Source organism: Callorhinchus milii, unplaced genomic scaffold (genome assembly GCF_018977255.1).
Source record: "Callorhinchus milii isolate IMCB2004 unplaced genomic scaffold, IMCB_Cmil_1.0 Scaffold4, whole genome shotgun sequence".
Lineage (NCBI taxonomy): Eukaryota > Metazoa > Chordata > Chondrichthyes > Chimaeriformes > Callorhinchidae > Callorhinchus > Callorhinchus milii.
Window position 1 is genome coordinate 53,042,094 of NW_024704745.1, and position 21,365 is coordinate 53,063,458.

Below are 21,365 nucleotides of genomic sequence, written 5' to 3' on the forward strand. Positions count from 1 at the left end.
AATGATAATTTTACTATCAATGCATCTTAAATTATCTTAAATCTTAAAATATCTCTAACTCAAGTGAATTCAATTTGAACTCACAGCCCAGAAATTACATACTATATAATTATATACTCAAGCCATGCTTTAAATTATCAATGTTGATCATTTTGTGGAATGTACTATGAGATAAACAGCAAACTTACTGTGATTTCTTTGTCAATTATTTTTTCTGGATGTTTTGAGTGGTGTGGCTTCAATTTTAATACAATTGAATCTTGAAATATTATTTGACACAATAGAATTTTATTGCACCGGTATTCTTTGAATTATGAACCAGCAGATTTAATAAGATATTAATACTATCTTAAGGAACATATATTAAAGAGTGAATCCTACCCTCAGTAACCAATTTAAGAGAATTAAAAGCTACACAAAATGATAGTGAATATTAATTTTGGTGTGTCCTTTCTTGTTAATTTTGAGAATTTTTGTTTAGACATGCAGTGGTAACTAAAGTATTTCTTACATTCTTCTTTCTTGCAAAGGATTGGCAGTGTGTAAATCTGAAAAAAAANTGTAACACTGTTAGCAAGTAAACAATTTATGATAAAATGCTAAGAACAAACAATTTAGCATGATGACTAATTTTTTTCATTTTACTAATTCAATTTCACATTAAAATCTGGACAGCAGGACATTTCTAATAATTGTATCCACATGTGTGGCTTTAATTAAATGAACACGTATAAAGAAGACGTGATAAGGCGCTATATCAAATGCAAAGATCATTATTATTGTAATTCCATGGGAGGACAATCTAAATTTGAAACCTAACAACCTAACCTAACTTGCATTTACTCAGGGTAGAGTCTCGGAGCACTCAAACCTAACACTTGATGCAGAATCTATGTTAGTGGAAAATGGATTTTCGCCCACAAAATATACTGTCAATTCACTTTATAGTATATTCTGTAAAGCACTTTGAGATGTCTCGAAGAAGTGATAAGGCGCTATATTAAATCCAAGGATGTTTAAAATTTGTATTGTACAGACACTTTCGCAGTCCAGTCTATAACAAGCATAAATAAATAAAATTTGCCTGTGAAGTTAGATCCCATTAGCGCAAAATTAAAATGACTTAAAGTATTGTGATTTACAATAAGCCTCTTACATGATAGATACACTCATTTCAGATGAGATACACTACTGTGCTGAAATAACTTGATTAGTCACTGCACTTTACAATAAATCCTGTGAAGCATGTTGAAACGTCCTCCCAATATGAAAGGATTGTTATTACATAAGAAGGTAAAATTGTGCTTGCGTGTTTATTATGGGCGAAATTTAGGCAATAAAGTAAAATAGAATATTAAATACAATCTCATATAATGGCCGGATTATAAAGAAGCACACAGTAAGCACATTTATGAATACGTCCAATATAAATTACAATGGCAGATAGGACTGACAATACTGAACACTTTATTAAAAAATCTTGTACCGGTTCCTTTCCATCCATAGCCTCCAACCAGAGTTTTCGGTTTGCTTCAGACTGAGCCTGGAGTGTGATAATGCCGTGTCTGAAACAGGAAAGCAAAGTGCAAAACACAATTAAAGTGCTGATTACATTGAAAGAGCAAAAAGATTTTGATAAGGCATTTAATTAACTTAAAATACACGATATATAATTTTGTTTGCACCAAATATTCACTGTTTAAATCTACAATCCAAATGATGCACTTTGACTCAAGTACAATATAGCTTAGAATAGATACATGTTACCACAAGAGGAAAAAATTGGAAAGGCCATTCAGTCCATTAAAACCACTCCTTCTCGCACTATGTAGAACCTACTTTATCATGGACCCTATTGGAACTACAATGTGGCCTGAGCTCATAGTCCAGTGTAGCACTGTGTAGGACATAACATCAGAGCAAATGATATATTAAGCTAGGTGAACATTAAAGGTCCCACAACAAGATTTAAAAACAAGAATTTCTCCTAATCAACAGTCCAGGAAAGATAACTTGGTTATTTACCTCATAGTTGCTTGTGGGACCTTAACATGTCATAATTCAATCAATAATTATTTGTAATTATTAATATTAATACCCTCCATTTAGCCATTTAAATTTAAAACTATGCCCTTCTGGTTAGCTCAAATGGTGTAGGTAAATATCTTGCTTCCACCTACATTAAATTGGTTTCACCGTTTTAAAACCTGGATCATCCCCTAGTCTTTACAAATGCTCAGGAAGTGGTTTTAGAATAACAATAAAAAATACATGTGTATAGTGCCTTTCAAGTTTACAGAGATAGTGCCTGCATGAACAACTGGGCAGTATAATTAATCATTGAATGCAATTTAATCCATCACCCCAATAAAAAAAAATATATATTGGCCTAAGGAAGTTAGTTCCACCAGTTTAAATGTGACTCACCTTTCCACCACTTCTATGTCAAAACAGAAGCGCTTGTCAATTGAATCAGTCTTCCTTCGAATGCAAAACTTCAGTTTGAACATTTCTGGACATGACACAAGGCCATTCTATTTAATGAAAGATTGACAAGTTAGGCAAGTCATTACCACAAGTTAAGACACTGATAGCCTATTTAACTACAGTAAATCAATTGACTTGAGGAAGATCTTTGCCTTTAACATTTGAGAACTGCATTTATTATGCATCACACAATCAATCTATGTGATGGTTTTCTCTACACTGCCAATGCTAATTATAATAATACTTGCATTTGATATTGTGCTTATTACATCATTGAGACGTCTCAAAGTGCTTCACAGGATACACTGTAAATTGTAGCGATTGTGTGTTTTGTGGGCGAAACGCAGCAGCCAATTGCACCACTCAAACAGTCGTGGATTGAGTGATCACATTATTATTATTTTTGAAGGTATTATTATCCCCAGAAAGCAATCTGCCAATCGACTAACAAGCGATTATCAAGAGACCAGTATCTCGTATGCTTATCTAGCTGTACCCATTTGCAACCAGTTTCATTTAATCAGCCTTCTCTCTTTTGTCTGGCATTTGTATTTGTCCTTGAAAGGCTTGATCTTCGCTTCTTATGCATCTTTATCCCTTAAGATTAAGAAAATGTGCTACTGAACTCGTAAGCATCCCTTGTTCACATATTTGCACACATATTGTTTTGGAAGGACTCCTGTTGGGAGAACTCAGTGGGAGGACTCCTAGTCCATACATGTGTGATGAGCTTGTTTAGGTCACAATCCCGAAAAAAATATGCCCATGATACTCTCACAAGCAAGACCTTTCCGATGAGATATAAATCATGTCTCTACGTCAATCAGTTATTCCGTTATTGACACACAGACTGACACTCAGACAGACATTTCGTCTTTATTAGAAAAAAATGCCCATGACACTCTCCCATGCAAGACTTTTGGTATAAATCATGTCTCTACGTCAATCAGTTATTGTGTTATTGGTAGACAGATACACAGACAGACATTTCATCATTTTATTAGTATAAATGTATCTCTCTAGAATGGTGTGTGATTTCCTCTGTCACTGCTTTGTTGCAGAATACCATGCATAGCTACACTTTGTTGCAGATAACCATGCATAGCTACACCTTGTTGGGGATACCATGCATACCTTTTTGGGAGCTTAATTAAAGCATTTTTTAATACAGCTCATCAACAATAGGAGATTCCCCCCTCATGTCTCTACGTCAAACAGTTATTGTGTTCTTGGTGGGCACACAGACAGACAGACATTTTGTCTTTATTATATTCTTAATTATTTTTATAATTATTAAAGATAAAATTTAGAATTTACCACTTTGCCCCCCGACTTAGGTTCACACAGGGTCATTGAGAATGTTTTTGTTGCTTTTTCATATGTGCAGTAGTGTTTTATCCAGGCAAACCCAAGGGGTCCTAGCAAGAAGAAAGAAGAAATCCAATCACATGGTTAACAATAACAATTTGCATTTACACAGCACTCTTAATAATCGTATAATAGTTATATAAGGTATAATCGTACATCCTTGCATTTGATATAGGGCCTTAACTCATCGTTGAGACATCTCAACGAGTTACACAAAGAGTTACAAAGTGAAATGACTGTATATTTTGTGGGCAAAATGTGGCAGCCAATTGCGCACATCAGTCTCCCACAAACAGTTGTGGATTGAGTGACCGAATAATTATTATTTATGTATTATTTGAAGGGATTATTACCTTCAGAAAGCAATCCGCCAATCAACTAATAATCGGGTTCCTACATACTGCTACATTTTGCTGTGGAGTTGAGAAACTTGCTAGAGGTTTCACCCTTTCCAGCAATCAAACCCAGGTCCTCTCGCTTGAGAGGCTAGTGCTCAAACCACTACGCTACAGGACTCTTCACATGGGACAATGTTTTGGGGCGATTTACAGTGATGCCGAGCAAGGGAAGAAGAGGTTAACTTGCAACATGTATAAATAAGGCCAGAAACAGCATATTGAACAAACAACTTTTGGTTCAGGCTCCCACAAAGAAAACAAAGATTGTGTTTGTCTTTGATGTACAACAATTGAAAATACTAAGTCACAGAGTAACAAACAAAACCTTCGCTGCCACATTGCATTTATAGTGGCATTGTGAACAGTTCCAGTGCTTGTTAGTGGGGAAATGAAACCACCTTAGTTATGCAAAAAGGTAGAAAAAGATGTTTGCAGCAACCAAAATGTTTGGCACCACAAGCTCGGCTTTCACCTCAGACAGTTTGTGGCAGCAGGCAAATGTCCTCAACATTGCTTTGCCTGACAGGTTTTTGAAACTCATCAAAGAAAAAGATGTATTTCATTTAACTATGTTTATAGTGGCAAAGGAGACCCATGCCAGATGTTCATTCGACTCATAATGAGCCATGACTTATTATCTATTATTATTTATTATACGATTTAACTGTTGGTGGGTATACGATAGTTGAGTTCAAACACGTTTTTTCTACTCTTCCCCAATAAAGTGTATTTAAGCCCAACATCACAATATTCACAATACATCAGAACAATTTTTCCCCCCATTTTTTATACCAGTGAATCTGGTGTCCCATCAAAGAGAGATTACTGATGCACAATGCAGGTTTATATTTACATAGCACTTGAAGATGGGAGGATGTCCCAAAGACAGCCCCATCTTGGCACCTGAGCTAGCGGTGGGAGCTGAGGGAGATGGGGAGAGGGTGCGATCAAAGAAATATGATCTTGAGAATGACCCGGAAACAGTTGAGGGAGGTGACAATCCGAGGGACTCTGGGATGGAGTTCCAGAGAGTGGGGTCAGCCTGACTGCTTATGGTGGGCTGAGTAGATAGGGGGACATGAAGTAGGCTGCTGACCGCTGAGCGAATAGATAATATAATCAAATTATAGCACTAATTGGAACGTAATCTTGTGCTGTAGTTTATGTGGCCCCAAAGACTGGGCTGAGTGTGAGTGGAATTCTTGCAGTCTGAAGAAGTGAGAGACATTTCATTACATAGGTGTAGGTTGCATTCAAATGCACTTCCCAGAAGTAAAATTAAAATCTCATCATTCAGCCAATTTTCTAAATAGACATTATATTACTCAATGGGAAATGGGAAACCTATTCCAATTAATATACAACAACAAATTTATAACAATAAATAGCATTTTTAGTGCCCTTCATGCAAGGGCAGAGTCTCGGAGCGCTTAACGGGGTGGAGGAGAGAGGAGAGTTGACCACAGGCATGGTCTTCAGGTGTAACCTTAGACAGGCAAGTAGGAGGCAAAGCAGAGGAATTGCGGCAGAGAGTTCCACAGTTTCTGATCGTAGTGGCTGAAAGCACGGGAGCGAAGGGCATGAGGAATGTGCAGGAGGCCGGAGCCAGCTGTGGGAAGGGGTGCGGATAAATGATTGGGGTTTAAACAGGTAGCAAAGGTAGGGAACATTTCAATCTCTTACGTTTTTCTTGTACATAGAGATATCCCTCCATTGTCCACTGGCCAGGGGGTTTGTAATCCTGGGGAGCTGATTTCATCCTCTGCATCAGCCTCTCCACCTCCTGCCTGGTACTTTCAAAATTATTTCTGGTCTTAAGAGATGGGGAAAAAAAATCAATTATATAATCATTAGGTTTTGTTACTTGTAATTTTCAGTTTAAAGTTAGTCAATATGAACATAAAGAACCCATGCATAACTGGGGTTTCACATGACAGTTACAACAACAACAACAAGATTCCATTTATAGAGCGCCTTTCACGTCGGGAGGACGTCCCAAGGCGCTGTACAGTTGGGTCAGGACCCGAACAGCGGGGAAATGGTCAGGGTGAGGGGAGGGAAGGGAAGGAGCGAGGAGGGGGTAGACAGTCGAGAGGGGAGCTGAAGGCACGGTCAAAATGCTGACTGCAGGCATCTCATCAGCATAGTTAAGAAGCCTAGGTACACAACTAAATTGTTTTCAAACATGAATTTAGAGTCAAAATCTCAGAAGATTGGTTTGGGGGAAGAAGGCCCTCCAACCCATTTGATCTCATCCTTCCTTCCACAATACCTATCCTATTGTCTTCCCATTGCTGCATCAAGCTATTTTTCTTTAAATGAGTTCAGCATCCTGGCTTCAACAACTTTTCCTGGCAACCTGTTCCTTGACAAGTTCTATCCCATCCATGGAGTACACATGTTTTCTATTCTTACTTCCTATAAATAGTACTTGCATTAATCTGCTTTAAATTTCATTTGCCATTATCAGTCCATTTGCATACCCTATCAAGCTCTCTTTGTAAGACCTTCCTGCCTCCTCTGCCTCCAGTTTCTCTCCCCCTCCCCAAATTGTACCATCTGCAAATGTAACTACTTTACATTGGGTCTGCAAATCCAGGTCATTAATATATACAAGAAATAGGTAGGGTCCTAGCTCACAGGTTATGAGGTCTGCAGTGCTGTTGCACTGTCTTTATTAATGCTCTAACAAACAAACAAAATGATATACCAAGAATTTTACAATGCCAACATACTCAAATGATCAACATTGTCTCTGCAGTGATCTGATAGTTTACAAGTATTTCTCACTTCAAAACAATAGTTTAACAGTCGTGATATAATCATCTTTGTGTAAACAAATTACACAGTTGTAAAATGGGAGAAAACTAAGAATTAATATTACTTTAAATCTATATGTTGCGTGACCCTTGCTTTTCATTAAAGTTAAAATCTTAATGTGTTTTAAAAAAAAGCCCAAAGAAAACTCTTGTTTGGAAATCTTTCAATTCTGGGCACTGTAATCCTTCAAAAAAATGATTTTCTACAAGTTAAGTAGACTAAGCATGCAGATTTTTGCCTTACATTTGAATAATACTGATAACATGATTAATTAATAGAATGCCCGATTACATAAGAAACTACATTTATAGTTATAATATTCAATTAAATAAATGTTGAAAATATGCAGTTATTCTAAAAGCTGTAAATAGATTTGTCCGATTCAATTTTCCCCTGGGCTGTAGCTCCTTTCGGACATAATGTACATATATATCACAATTCTTACATTTTGTAGATTGTACTGCAGCTGCTGTTTGTATGGAGCAAACTCCTGAGCCAGCTCATAACCTTCATGGTAGAATGTGAATAACCCTTGAAGAAATGCCAACAGCTGTGGAGAGAGGAGCATATTTTTAAGCACACATATTTAATAAAAAGAGACCACTAATTCAATACTGGAAACCTATCATGCAATCTTTTTATACAGCAAAAACTTTCCTGTTTTAGAGCAACTTGGTTTCAGCAATAGTAGTGCCTGAATCTGAGAGGAAGTTTAGAGTTTATCTGTCAGTTGCAGTATTCGTTCCATTAGATACAACCCCAGTATATGACCAGTTGAGAATGGGTGTTTCCAGAGTGCCTTTTCCTGTTCCAGTTTGTAGCCGCGATAGAACCCCATCTCACCCCAATAAGGCAAGATCCCCATCATCCAAACCATATGAATAAGCAATAATAAGTACAAAATAAGCTAGCTTCATCCGAGCAAATCTATGTTGCACCCTCTCTGCGCCTGTGATGTATTTTACGAGGTGCTTAAACATGGATGCAATATGCCTAGATGGAGTCTAACTAATGTTTTGCACAAAAAATATTATCTTTCTGTCTCGTAGTTAATCTCTCTCTATCATAAGCAGACAAGGCCATTATAAAACACTTGGAATTCTAGTTTTTCAAATATATATACATTTTTACATACATTTAATAAATATAAAAACCTAAAATTCCACACGTTTTATAATGGTCTTGTCTGAAATTGTCTTTCAGGTAACATGCTTTCTGGAGGAAGAATGCTTTTTTGTGGTGCATAAATGAGTTTGTGGTTTGTGTATACATTTGTGTATATATTATTTGAATATATAATTTTCTGTTTGTGTAGCATACAGATTAGTACATACATACACTTAAATATGCAAACATACAATCTACATATGTTGTGTGCATATATAGGAGTGTAGACACACAAGTTGCAAGGAAATGTTCAGTTGATTGAATGCTACTTGTTACTTATTCTAGTTATTAGAATAAAGTGTTTGTCTGGCTCAGTTGATAGCATTCTCCCCTCCGAATCAGAAGGTTGCGGATTCAAGCCCCATGTCAGGACTTTCCTGAGTATAGTTTAGCTGATATCATAAAGCAGTGCTATTTATTAGCTGAATAAATCACTGAATTATTAGACGTGTCATCCTTCAAATGAGACATTAAACTAAGGTTTCAACTGCCTATTCAGGTAGACATCATGGTACTATTCGGAATGACAAGGAAGTTTCTCCTGGCCAACAATCCTTCAGATCAAATTGATCGCTCACCTTATAGCTGTTTATGAGATACTGCTGCTTGTAAAATGACTGCAGCATTTGTAGGGTACAAATACACAGTCACTGCACTTTACAGAAAACTTTGCAATGTGTTTGAGGCATTCGATATGAAAAGGCACAACATCAAGTGCAAGGATTATTATTATAGTATAGAGACATGGCTATTCATATGTTTCATATTAACACAAAGTAAGCACAAACAGTAAAAATATCAGTATTTTGATTGGTTTTAGCTATTCTAGGTGTGGGGAAGCATGTAAATTTGAAGTGATCGCCATCTTCATTCATATAAAAGTTTGCACCATAGCAGAAGAAACAAGGCAGAAAAGCACTGCAATGCACAAAATACAAAACGGATCCTAAAACAGTTTTCTTTCCTCTATTGACTGTTTAAAGTCGATTGGAGCATTAAGGAAGTTATTTTTTTCTAGCAGAATATATATGTCGATTTGATCTTTTGCCTTTTCCTGTTGCACCCATCTCAGCTTTCCATATTTCAACTCAATTCAAGCAAAGGTATGGCTAAACAACCAATGCTCAGGGACAATGTAGACAGCTAATCAAGGGGAAATGATGAAAATCTATTAACCAATTTTTTTTAAAAAAAACTTCAGTTCATCACAGGATTGGTTGGAATGAAGAATGCAGAAGGCCATTACCATAAATGGTAATGGACTGGATTTTAATTTCAAATATGAAATTCTACACAAACAAACCTCAGGTAGTCCCTTCATATTAAAAAAACTAATAAATACTTCCATTGGCAAAACGACTGTTATAGATGCAGAAAATTGACTTAATTTGAGCCTTAATGCTTACTTGCACATTTTGAAACTAGGAACTAGGAACACAGAGTGACACAGGCTGCAAATTCCAGTCATTTACTGTGACTATGTTAGCAATGATATTACAAAGGACATTCACCATACATCAACCACAATTTGTATATGTAAATCATAATATATTGTTAAGTAAAAATGAACAACTCCATTGTGGCTTTTTTAAATCTAGGATATGTGCCACATTGCAGTTTAACACAAAAGGGCCAAGTGGCCTTCTACAGATGAGCAAAATGTCAGGAGCTCAATTAATGTTCAACTGCTCATGGCTCATAGGAAGGAAACAATAATGGAACCAAAAAGGAACCAATAATCTAGAAAGCAAAAGAGAAATAAAAAGTAGAATAGGTAAAAGAATGAGTAATCATTTGTTAGACAAATGAGAAATTACCAATATTTTTAACAATACAACACTAATAAAACAACAACTCGTGGAGTCCTGTAGCTCAGTGGTTAGAGCACTCGCTCTGCAAGTGAGAGACCCGAGTTCAATTCCAGGCAGGGCGAAACCTTGGGCAAGTTTCCTTACTCCACACGCCTAATAATAATCCCTCCAAAACCAAAACAATAATAAAATTGGTCATTTTCAATCTACGACTGTTTGTGGGACATTGCTGTGCGCAATTGGCTGCCGCGTTCGCCCACAAATATACAGTCAATTCACTTTACAGTGTGTTCTGTGAAGCGCTTTGGGATGTCCTCCCGACGTGAGAAGCGCTATATCAAATGCAAGGATTATTAATTATTATTATAACTTGCACTTATATAGCACCCTCCACACTGGGTAGCGTCTCAGTGTGCTAATTATAATGATATAGAATCTTTCATGTCAGGAGGATATCTCAAACACTAAGCAATGGTAGATGGGCATCCGAGCAGAGGATGGGAGTCAAGGGAGTCAGAATCATAGCAGAACAGTAGCAAAGGACGATAGAACAGTAGCAAAGAGTGACAATCAGAAGGCGAGTTACCCAAGTCAATCTTGCAAACCTCCTGAACATAAATGAGCAATTCTAAGAGAAGATTGCTTTGTTACCATCTATTAGGGAATGGGACAAATTGGGCTAACTGGAAAAATAGAAGAAAATATAAAGGAATGGACAAAAAGTCAATTAAGAAAAGGAATGCAAATAATGATGGTTTTCTCCATTTCTGTATTTTTCTCTATTCTCATCTAAAATAGTAATTGGCAGAAAGTTCATAAGTCTTTATTAGCCTGTGCAGATATTTAAAAATCTGATTAAATTTGTATAATAAATGAAACAAAATATTCAATTTTATAGTACCATAACCCACTGTAATCAAAAAATGGATACATTGAATTGGTCTGTATTCCTTAATTATAAGATATGAATTCACAGAACAGTCAAGACTAAAAATTAAATCCGTGCAAACCCACTGAAGATTTATTAACTTATCAAAGTGACTGAACACCAAAATGATGTGGAAAATATATTGCTGACTGCCACCTTCAGTTTCACCAGAGTAATCTCACTTTCAAAATCAATCTGGTGAGCAAGAGATTTTCATCTATGGAAGTCAAATTGTACAAAATGAAAGCAAATTTTTTATGGGAAAATCAAAATGACTTCAATGATCAAAATAAGAATAATTTGAGAATTTCATATAGACCATGTCCAACATCTCAAAGTACCTCATGGGTATTTTGTTGGCAAATGTGGCAATTTGCATTCAGCAGAACCCACACATGGCAAATTACCAATTTATGAGTCAGTTTGCTTGTTAAGACACTGGGAAAGAAAAATCCTTCTCTTTTTGATTAGTAGCACAGGACCTTTAACATTTAATGGGAGGACATTGCAAAGCCTTTCACAGTATATAATGTAAAGTGTAGTGACTATGTTTTGTCCTGTAGCTCAGTGGTTAGAGCACTTGCCTCGCAAGCGAGAGACCTGGGTTCGATTCCTGGCAGGGCGAAATACTGGGCAAGTTTCTTAACTCCACATGCCTAATAATAATCCCTCAAGAAGAAACAAACAATAATAATTTGGTCACTCAATCCACGACTGTTTGTGGGACACTGCTGTGCGCAATTGGCTGCCGTGTTTCGCCCACAAAATATACAGTCAATCCACTTTACAGTATATTCTGTGAAGCGCTTTGCGACTTCTAGAAAGCATGAAAAGCACAATATCAAATGCAAGGATTATTATTATATATTATATTATTATTTGTGGATGAAAAGTCTACAATTGAGTGAAATCTCAACTTTTTTTTCCAGTTAATGAAAATTAAGTTTATTTCATAGATCAAGTTGTGCAATGCTGTTCTTGGGTAATACTATGTCAAAATAAATAATAGTTAATAAACTATTAACTGCCAGGTGTATTGTAAGGGTTAATCAACTGGCATAACTTTCCACAGAAAACTACTGCCATAACATGATTTATTATTTTGGGGGTATAAGGTCAAATAATAATTGGACACAGTCAGAATGCAACAAGGACAGAAGTCTCACAAAATTGATCCTGGTTGGTTACTGAAAGAACAAATGCCTTACAGAAATGATAGAGGGGAAGAGATAAAACAATAATAATCTATATATTGGTTTTTGGTGCCTTCACATTGGGAGAGAATAAAAAAAAAACCTTTCCTGATCCATCCTGGTTCTCTAAGTACCATTCTATCTCAAACCTCTCTTTCCTTTCCAAGGCCCTGGAACAAGTCGTTGCTTCCCAGCTTTGCTCCTTCCTCTCCCGCCATTCCCTCTACGAATCACTCCAATCGTGTTTCCGTGCTGCCCACGGCACAGAAATATCCCTGGTCAAAGTGACAAATTACACTTTGTCTATCTGTGACCAGGGCTCCCTTTGTATCCTCATCCACCTTGACCTCTCTGCTGCACTGTTGACCATGGATGAACACTCCACCTCACTGAGCCAATCTGGAACCTTGGCGTCTTGTTTGACTCTCAACTGTCCTTTCTACTCCACATTCGCGCCATGACCTGCTTTGCCTTCCCCCACCTCTACATCAATGCCCGGCTCCACCACTGCCTCACCCCTCAGGCCGCCAAAACCCTCATTCAAGCAATTATTACGTCTCGGCTCAACTACTCCAACTCCCTGCTTGTTGGCCGTCCCAACTCTTTCCTCCACAAGCTGCAGATCATCCAGAACTCTACAGCTCATGTCCTCTTCCACACCAGGCTCTGTGACACCCCCACTCTCACCTGGCTCCACTGGCTCCCCATCTCTTAGAGGATTTCCAAAAATCCTTGTCCTCGCCTTCAAAGCCCTCCATGCCCTTGGTCCTTCCTACCTCTGTGACCTGCTAACCCTATATCAATCTGTCCGCTCCCTCCATTCAGGAGGCTACAGCCCGTTCCACATGCCTCTCCCGTCTCACCATTAGCAGACGGGCCTACAGCCTCTCTGCCCCCACCCTTTGGAACTCCATCCCACAGGCCCTTTGCTTTGCTCCCTCCCTTGCCTCCTTCAAGGTACGTTCAAGAAACTCCTCTTTGACTGTGCTTCGGTCACACTTCTACCCTCCCTGCCCTCCACCCCTCCTAATCCCAACCCCCTGCTTGGGTCCAAATCCCTGACTGTCCAGAGCCTTGTGATGTCCTCCCGATGTGAAAGGCTCTATACAAATGTAATTTGGTGTTGTTGCTGGCCTAGAAATTTCTCTTTTTGAATAGTGCCATGGGATTGTTAACGTCCAAATTGTTGAGGTTTCCCACTGATTAAAATCTTCTCAAGGATTGCTAGTTTAGCCCATTAACTGCATCTTTGAATATCCGAGTACAAAAGTTTGAGTTCCAAGTGGTGACAACATCTTGGAAGAGTGTTTTAAAGCCAACACAAGTGATGAAGTACATTCCACACAAGACTTTCAATGTTAAGGGGCAGCTGCAGAAGCTCTGTAGATCTTGGCATAAATATGGATGTCTATCTTAAAGTCTTCTGGTGCTGCTCTGGTCAAGGTCCCATGAAGGACAGCTTGGCCACATCACTCTCGATGATTTGAAGGTGGACCTTGGAATGGGGTAGTCCTTCATTATCTGATTTGCACAGCTTGAGACTGAACTGTACTCAAGAGCAAGAATGTTCTTTCTCTGCTGCTTGCCAAATAGAACTGCAATGTGTCTTCAACTGGTAAATATGGCTTGGTAGATAATAAGAATTTCAAATAGCACCAATCTGGGTTAAGATTTTGGCTCAGATTTCAGCTCTTCTACTAACTATTAACAGCCATCTCTACCAAATATTTTATGCTCTTGTTTAGCATTAAAAACTAAAGCATATTTTCAGGTTTTTGAAAGTAACAGGTGACCTTAGCATCTCAACCTCATGTTAACTTGTTAAAATGCACTTCTTTCAAAGCTACAGTAAAAATGACTGTTAAATAACAGTATAATAAAAGCTTTTTATTACTTGTAAAAGATCTCTATTAAAGTAGGCTTATGATAAAATATCATCAATAATACAATATGATCCTAATGACAATCTAAGAAATAGAGACTTACAGGTTCGACAAATTCAAATTTCTTCTTTTCTTGTACTTCTTGAACTTTGAACACATACTGCAACGAGGCTTCATAAAAATTCTGCCATTCTTTCTCAATCTGTGTGTCAGCCTGCAAATAGAAAGGAATTTTATTTTTAATTTGCACCAATTCTCATTGGAAACAGCCATTAGAAAGAACCATGAGAATTACCCACAGATGGCTCAAAATTTCAGTATAAAACAGGGTTGTCCAATAGGTTAGCCATAAGCCACATGTGGCAAAATAGCAATTCAGTTATGGTGAAATCAAACTTTTAAATAGTAAATAAGAGATGAGTAAAAGACACCGTCGTTGGGCATGTGATCTCAATAATAATAATTAATAATTTGATATAGTGCCTTATCACGTCTTCGAGATGTCTCAAAGCAATTCACAGAATATACTGTAAAGTGAATTGACTGCATATTTTGTGGGCAAATCATGGCAATCAATTGTATACAGCAGGGTCCCACAAACAGTCGTGGATTGAATGACCAATTTATTATTATTATTTTTTTATTACCCCCGGAAAAGCAATGCGGCAATTGACTAACAACATTGTTCCTACTTACTGCTAGGTAAACAGAGACGTGTGGAGTAAGGAAACTTGCCCAACATTCATAATCACACACAGTATGCATGTGTACTTTGACCTTTTTGTGTGTTTGTTGGTAAAATGGTAAACGAAAAGAAGCGAGTGCAAGTGTTTTTTGATCATTGTGTTTTACTTCCTTGGCTTTAAGACGTCTCAACAACATGATAAGGTGTTACATCAAATGCAAAGATTATTATTAAGGTGCAAATCCTCCTGATATTCCAACCTCCTGAGACCTTCACATGGTCATTAGTGTCATTTCCACATAATAATAATAAATAATGATCTTGCATTGGATATAGCGCTTTTCACGTCTTCTCGACATCTCAAAGCGCTTCACAGAATATACTGTAAAGTGAATTGACTGTATACTTGTGGGCGAAACGCGGCAGCCAATTGCACACAGCAGTGTCTCAAAAACAGTCGGTGATAGAAAATGATCAATTTATTATTGTTTTTGTTTTGGAGGGATTATTATTAGGCGTGTGGAGTAAGGAAACTTGCGTAAGATTTCGCCCTGCCAGGAATTGAACCCAGGTTTCTATGACTTCACTTCGAAACATCTGAGCTGAGCAGATCTGCTCGGTTTTGGGCCCAAATAAGTCCGTCACCTCCTCACATTTGGAATTGGATGCGAGGATGGAAGGAATATGGGAAAGAATATGGGAAGGAGATGGTTGGTGGTGGGGGAAATTAATACAGAATGGCTGAACCGAATTACCTGGTTTAAATAAGGATAGTGATAGTGGACAGAAGTAGTGCAAGTGGTGAAAACTCCGAAAGGTTTCAATTGTTTATCTGGATTAAATTGAATTTTAGGCTATAATTAACTAAACAAACATTTTGTTAGTAAAGGAATAAGGAACTTTAAAACAAAATTGTCTTAACATTTGTCCAGAACAGTTATTTACCCAAAGCAGTTATTTACATTACATTTTCTTACCTCTTGCAAATGGGCTTCCTTTTTCCTTGAGGACAAGTTCAAATGCTTGTCTAATACAGAATAATACTTTTCACTTTCTTTATCAAATTTTTTCTTTCCATCCTAAGGAGAAAAGCAAATGGAACATTTTAGACCAGTGGATGCTAATTGAATTGAAGTTGCTTGTTTGGTAAAATCCAATGAAAATATAGGGAAAAGAATATTTGATTCTTGTTTTCTACAAGCTCAACATAAAGCATAGCAAGTAGAAAATAGATTAATTAACGCTTATGTGTGCATCTACTTCAGTGGGTTTGCAAGCAAAACATTGCTAACCAACTCAGGGGCACTTTATCGAAGCACATCTTTTTCCCTTGAAAAGCTCCTTACCAATGAATGCACTGAAAATGTTTCTCATTTTTGATTAACCACAGCAATAGTCCATATTATTGTCGAATTCATTGCATTTTCATCAGGTGCTAGTTATTTGCGCAAAACTGAAACAAAAAAAAACAACAACTTGCACTTATATAGCGCGCTCCACGCAGGGAGTGTCTCAGAGTGCTTAACAGTGGCGGAGCCTGACTCCGAGCCGGGGGGAGGGGCTCGTAAGCACGGTCGAACAGGAAAGTCTTCAGACGGGACCTGAAAAAGGGGATAAAGGGGGCAAGGCAAAGGAATTGAGGGAGAGTGTGCCAGAGTTTTGGGGCATAGTGGTTGAAAGCATGACCTCCGATGGTGGGACAGAGGGTGCGAGGGATAAGCAGGAGGCCAGTTCCAGTCAAGCGGAGGCGCGGATTGGTGGACTGGGGAGTGAGGAGGTTGGAGAAGTAGGGAGATGCCAGAGAGTGAATGGATCTTGAAGTTGATCCGTTCGGTGAAGAGGAGTCAATGGAGCCTGACCAGAACTGGTGAAATGTGGTGATAAATCAGAAATATATTCCATCAAAATAAAATATTAGTGTAATATCTCCAAATACATTCTGCCTTCAAAGTACAAAAAACATTGATAGAATTACCGTTTCTCGGACAAATCCTAAATTGTCTATATGGAATCCCCCCACTCCAAGTTAAAAATTGTGAAGAATGAGAAAGGAGTGGCCCGATAGCCCTTAAAAACTTCCTGTGATGTTTAATGCCCCACTTACACCAAACCTAAAAGTGCAATTGAAGGGAATTGTGTTATTGAAGGGCATTGAAGGGCAAAGAGTTGAGATTAGACTTTTCAGCAATGTAATTGTTTGAATCCCATGAGTAGAAGATAGTGAATTTTAAATTTGATTCAGGCAGTAACAACCTGCAATGATGGAGAGAGTAGCTCTGCAATAAGATTGCTTGGGTAGCTCGCTTGTGGAGATTTCTACAGGTAGAAATCTGTCAGTATATAACTGCCATGAAGTTCTGCAGTCAAGATGAATGAAAACAAGGGCTAGTTGTAAACAGTTAGCAAAAGCAAAATGTGCACTTGGCCCTGCAGAGGGAAAAATGTTTGAAAATTGCAACCACAATCATACGTTTCAGTAAATTAGTACAAAGCTCCAGTGTCTTCATGCCCCTTCAATTTCAAGAAAAAAGTGAGGAAAAAGCCAAATTCTAGCTTATTTCTGAAGGAACAGTCTGCTTCGCTTTTACAAATATAGGTTTAATGTACCCTAAATCTCGCAAGAGTACTTTTGTTTCTTAAATTTTTTTTTTTGAAAACACAGCCAATCTTTTCTTCCTCCCATTGTTAGGTCAGATGGAGCGAATGTCACTGCTGTGAGCTTTTCACAGCCAAGAACAGGGGTCAGACTCCAGGTCGGTGGAGGGAGGTGCAGACCTCTCATGCCACCTACAGTAAAACAGAGTGGCAGAGCACCAGAAGAATTAACGGTTTTCAATTAAAATCAATCTATTTGGTTTGGAAGATGTTAATAAGAACAATAATATTATCAAATTCATTATCAAGCACCAAAGGACTTGTTTTTTTTATTATAAATGTGTAACAGAATTACTTTTGTTCTTTTTACTTAATCTTCTTGGCTTTCCCCTACTTATTTAACATCTTCTAATCTTTCTGCTGAATAGCATTACTCTGTTATAAATCACAACAATATGCTCAAGTCAACTATACCTGCTACACACTAGTAGCTCCGATTCCATTTAGATCGGTCGCTGATACTTTATATCAATAACATACAGCACTAGTCTCCTTTTGAAACACATTATTGAATTTGTTTTCAGGCGGGACTTGAAAAAGGGGAGAGAGGGGGCAAAGCGGAGGGATTGAGGGAGAGTATTCCAGGGTTTCGGGGCGTAGTGGCTAAATGCGCGACCTCCAATGGTGGAGCGGAGAATGCGAGGGACAAGCAGGAGGCCAATGTCAGTTGAGTGGATTGGGGAGTGAAGAGGTCAGAGATGAAAGGGAGGTGCAGAGAACACGAGTGTGAGGATCATGAAGTCAATCCATGAGGTGATGGGGAGCCAGTGAAGCCTGGCCAGAACTGGTGAGATGTGGATATGGAGTTTGGTCTGGTAAGTATGCGGGCGGCAGAATTCTGAATGCGCTGGATCTTTTGAATAGTGGAACTGGGAAGACCAGGGAGGAGTGTGTTTGAGTAATCCAGGCGGGAGGTGACAAACGCATCCACAAGGGTTTTGGCTACATCTGTCGTAAGGTATGGTCAGAGGCAGGCAATGTGGCGGAGGTGGAGGAAGTCAGTCCTGGTCAGGGACCGAATATGGGGGAGGAAAGACAGCTGGGGGTCAAACTGGACACCTGGACTGCACACTGGTTTGGTGAGTCTGAGGAAGAACCCACGGAGGTTGAGAGTTCAGATCTGCAGGAGTGAAAATGTTGAAGAGAGCCAAGGAGAATGTCTTCCGTCTTGAACACGTTCAGCTGCAGGAAGTTTACACTCATCGAGGCCATGATGTCTGCCAGACAAGCTGATAGAACATCGGCAGACCTGGCGTCGATACGGGAGGAGGCAAATTAGATTTGTGTGTCATGCACTTACACGTGGAAGTTTGGCCCATGTCTGCAGACGACATTGCCAAGAGGGAGAATGTGGAAGTTGTGTCAACTTCCACATGTATGCGGATGACATCCAACTGTACCTCTCTGCCTCCATCCTCAACCACAGGACACTGATGGCAGACTGCCTGTCAGACATCAAGTCCTGGATGAGAACCAACTTTCTACAGTTGAACGTCAGCAACACTGAGGCTCTTCTGATTGGCTCACGCTAGCGCCTCCGCCCCTCACCGGCACCTTCAGCGTCCAACCTCCACCTCACCAGGCCAGTCAGGAACCTAAGCATCTTGCACGACCCTCAACTGTTCTTTCTCCCCCACATCCATGCCATGACCCGCTCTGCCTTTCCCCACCTCCGCAACATCGCCCGACTCCACCACTGCCTCACCCCTCAGGTCTCCAAAACCCTTATACACGCATTCATAACATCCAGGCTTGACTATGTAAAGTGAATTGACTGTATATTTTGTGGGCTTCTGCTAACCCTGCAAGCCAAAGCCCCAACAAGTACAGTTGATCAACAAGCAGGAAATTAGAAGTTTGTCAGACAATGTTTGTAATGACAAGCTGGTCAAAGTCTAGTTGTACCTCAATGCAGACTCGAGTCACTAAGCCTAGACTCTTACCAACAAAGGACTTTGTTGCCAAAAAGGTCTTACAAACAGAGTAAGAGTAGGGTACGCACATGGGTTAATAACTGGCAAATGAAGTTTAGTACAGATAAATTAAAGGTACTACATATAGGAAGTAATAAAAATAATCTTTAGATTTTATATAGCCCCTTTCATGTCGGGAGGACGTACCAAAGACATATTGAAAAGTGCAAGGATTATGTCTTTTGTGGATAAAGAATAGGAAACTTTACAGATGGGACAGAACCTACCAAGGGGAAAGTTGAAAGATTTAGGGGCTGTTAGTTGATTCATCTCTCACTATGTCAAAACAGTGCATGGCAGCAACAAACAAGGTAAACAGGATGCTGAGCAATATCGCCAAATTATCTGAGTTTAGATCCCCAAGAATCCTGAGATTGAGGTCAGAACCCTGGGCTCATTTTTAAAAGTTGCTTGATGCTGTGATACGGAGATGAGATCAAAGCACCTTCTTTATCTGAACTAAATTTGGAACCTTGGGATACTTAAGCATGGTGATAGATATATTTTCGCATATATCAGACGTCTAACTAACCAAAAAAAACACTATTACTAAAAGAAGAAGTTGCAGCAGCCTGGCACTTTTAATTGGCTGATGAAGCCTTGTCCCTTCCCCCTCAATTTTATTGTATCTTCAAAGTTGTGAAAATGGAAAGGCAATTTCTAACTTGCAGTGTATTGGATTGGCAGGGGATGTGCTGAAGAAAAAAGGTGATCAGTTAGCCAATAATTTCTGAATTAAGTCTTCTTGATGGAGTCCTGTAGCTCAGTGGTTAGAGCACTCGCTTTGCAAGTGAGAGACCTGAGTTCAATTCCAGGCAGGGCGAAACCTTGGGCAAGTTTCCTTACTCCACACGCCTAATAATAATCCCTCCAAAAAAACAAAACAAAATAATAAATTGGTCATTTTCAATTCACGACCTGTTTGTGGGACATTGCTGTGCGCAATTGGCTGCCGCGTTCGCCCACAAATATACAGTCAATTCACTTTACAGTATATTCTGTGAAGCGCTTTGGGACGTCTAGAAGACGTGAAAAGCGCTATATCAAATGCAAGGATTATTATTATTATTATTATTAGCATTTTTAGAAGGATGTAAAAAGCCACAGTGGGTAGTTTAGAAGTATATTTTTTATTAACTACCATTAAGTAAAGTTCCAAAGGCTTAAAGATTAACTAAAGGTTAACCTCCGGGTTATCAGTAAAGAAACCTGTGGAGAATACAAATTGAATCCACCATCTGCATGGTGGGAAATGTCATAAGCTTTCATGCACAATTTGACATTCATCAATTATTATAAGTACAGAAGTAAAAGACAGCGAGAATACAATCTCCCCAGTATCATATTGAACTTCCAGGATTGTTTGTTGGTAATAACTATACAATTCACACAAGGTGGATCAATAATGTTTGTCTTTCAACAAGCGCAACTTGGCCTGAATATTTAGATACTGTAGATTGGTACTGTATGCCACTGCTATGCTGCTGTAGTACTTACTTTGTACCACTGGAGGACATCAATGAACCATGGAATTGTTCCGACTCCCTTAAGTGGAGGAAAATTTGTGCAGTAGATGGTCAAAATATACAGTCAATGAACTTTACAGTATATTCTGTGAAGCGCTTTGACACATCTCAAAGACGTGATAAGACGCTATATCAAATGAAGGGATTATTATTATTATTGTTCAACACGTTTATGGGTAAATTTCTTATAAAGTCAAACTTGTAACCTTCATGAACTATGTTAGATCTGGTTAGTCTTAAGTTTCTGGTTTGGATACTCTCAAGCATGATGATGGGTTTCTGGATCCAAATGACCAAAAAATAATTCTGAGTAACTTGATGAAAAAGGAGCAACATTTTAAAAAAATGCAACTCCAACTCTTGCAACTGCAGCACGTTATTTTCAGTGCAATATTGAACAATTCTGGAACTCTGCATTTTCTACACCCCTAACCTCTGGAGATCCTTCTCTTTACGACTCAGTCTCTGTCT

General features: G+C 38.6%; 1 protein-coding gene across 1 annotated transcript in view; it reads right to left on the minus strand.

Moving 5' to 3' along the window:
- The window catches only part of LOC103185146 (rho GTPase-activating protein 42), a 175,273-nt gene that overhangs the window by 36,139 nt on the left and 117,769 nt on the right, over positions 1 to 21,365 (minus strand). Inside the window, exons 5-12 of the mRNA XM_007903515.2 lie at positions 15,718 to 15,819; positions 14,159 to 14,269; positions 7,519 to 7,623; positions 5,937 to 6,066; positions 3,805 to 3,905; positions 2,428 to 2,534; positions 1,487 to 1,565; positions 512 to 548 (exon numbers count right to left, since the gene is read on the minus strand). Coding sequence (XP_007901706.2) covers positions 512 to 548; positions 1,487 to 1,565; positions 2,428 to 2,534; positions 3,805 to 3,905; positions 5,937 to 6,066; positions 7,519 to 7,623; positions 14,159 to 14,269; positions 15,718 to 15,819 — 772 coding nt within the window. The remainder of the gene's footprint in view (positions 1 to 511; positions 549 to 1,486; positions 1,566 to 2,427; positions 2,535 to 3,804; positions 3,906 to 5,936; positions 6,067 to 7,518; positions 7,624 to 14,158; positions 14,270 to 15,717; positions 15,820 to 21,365) is intronic.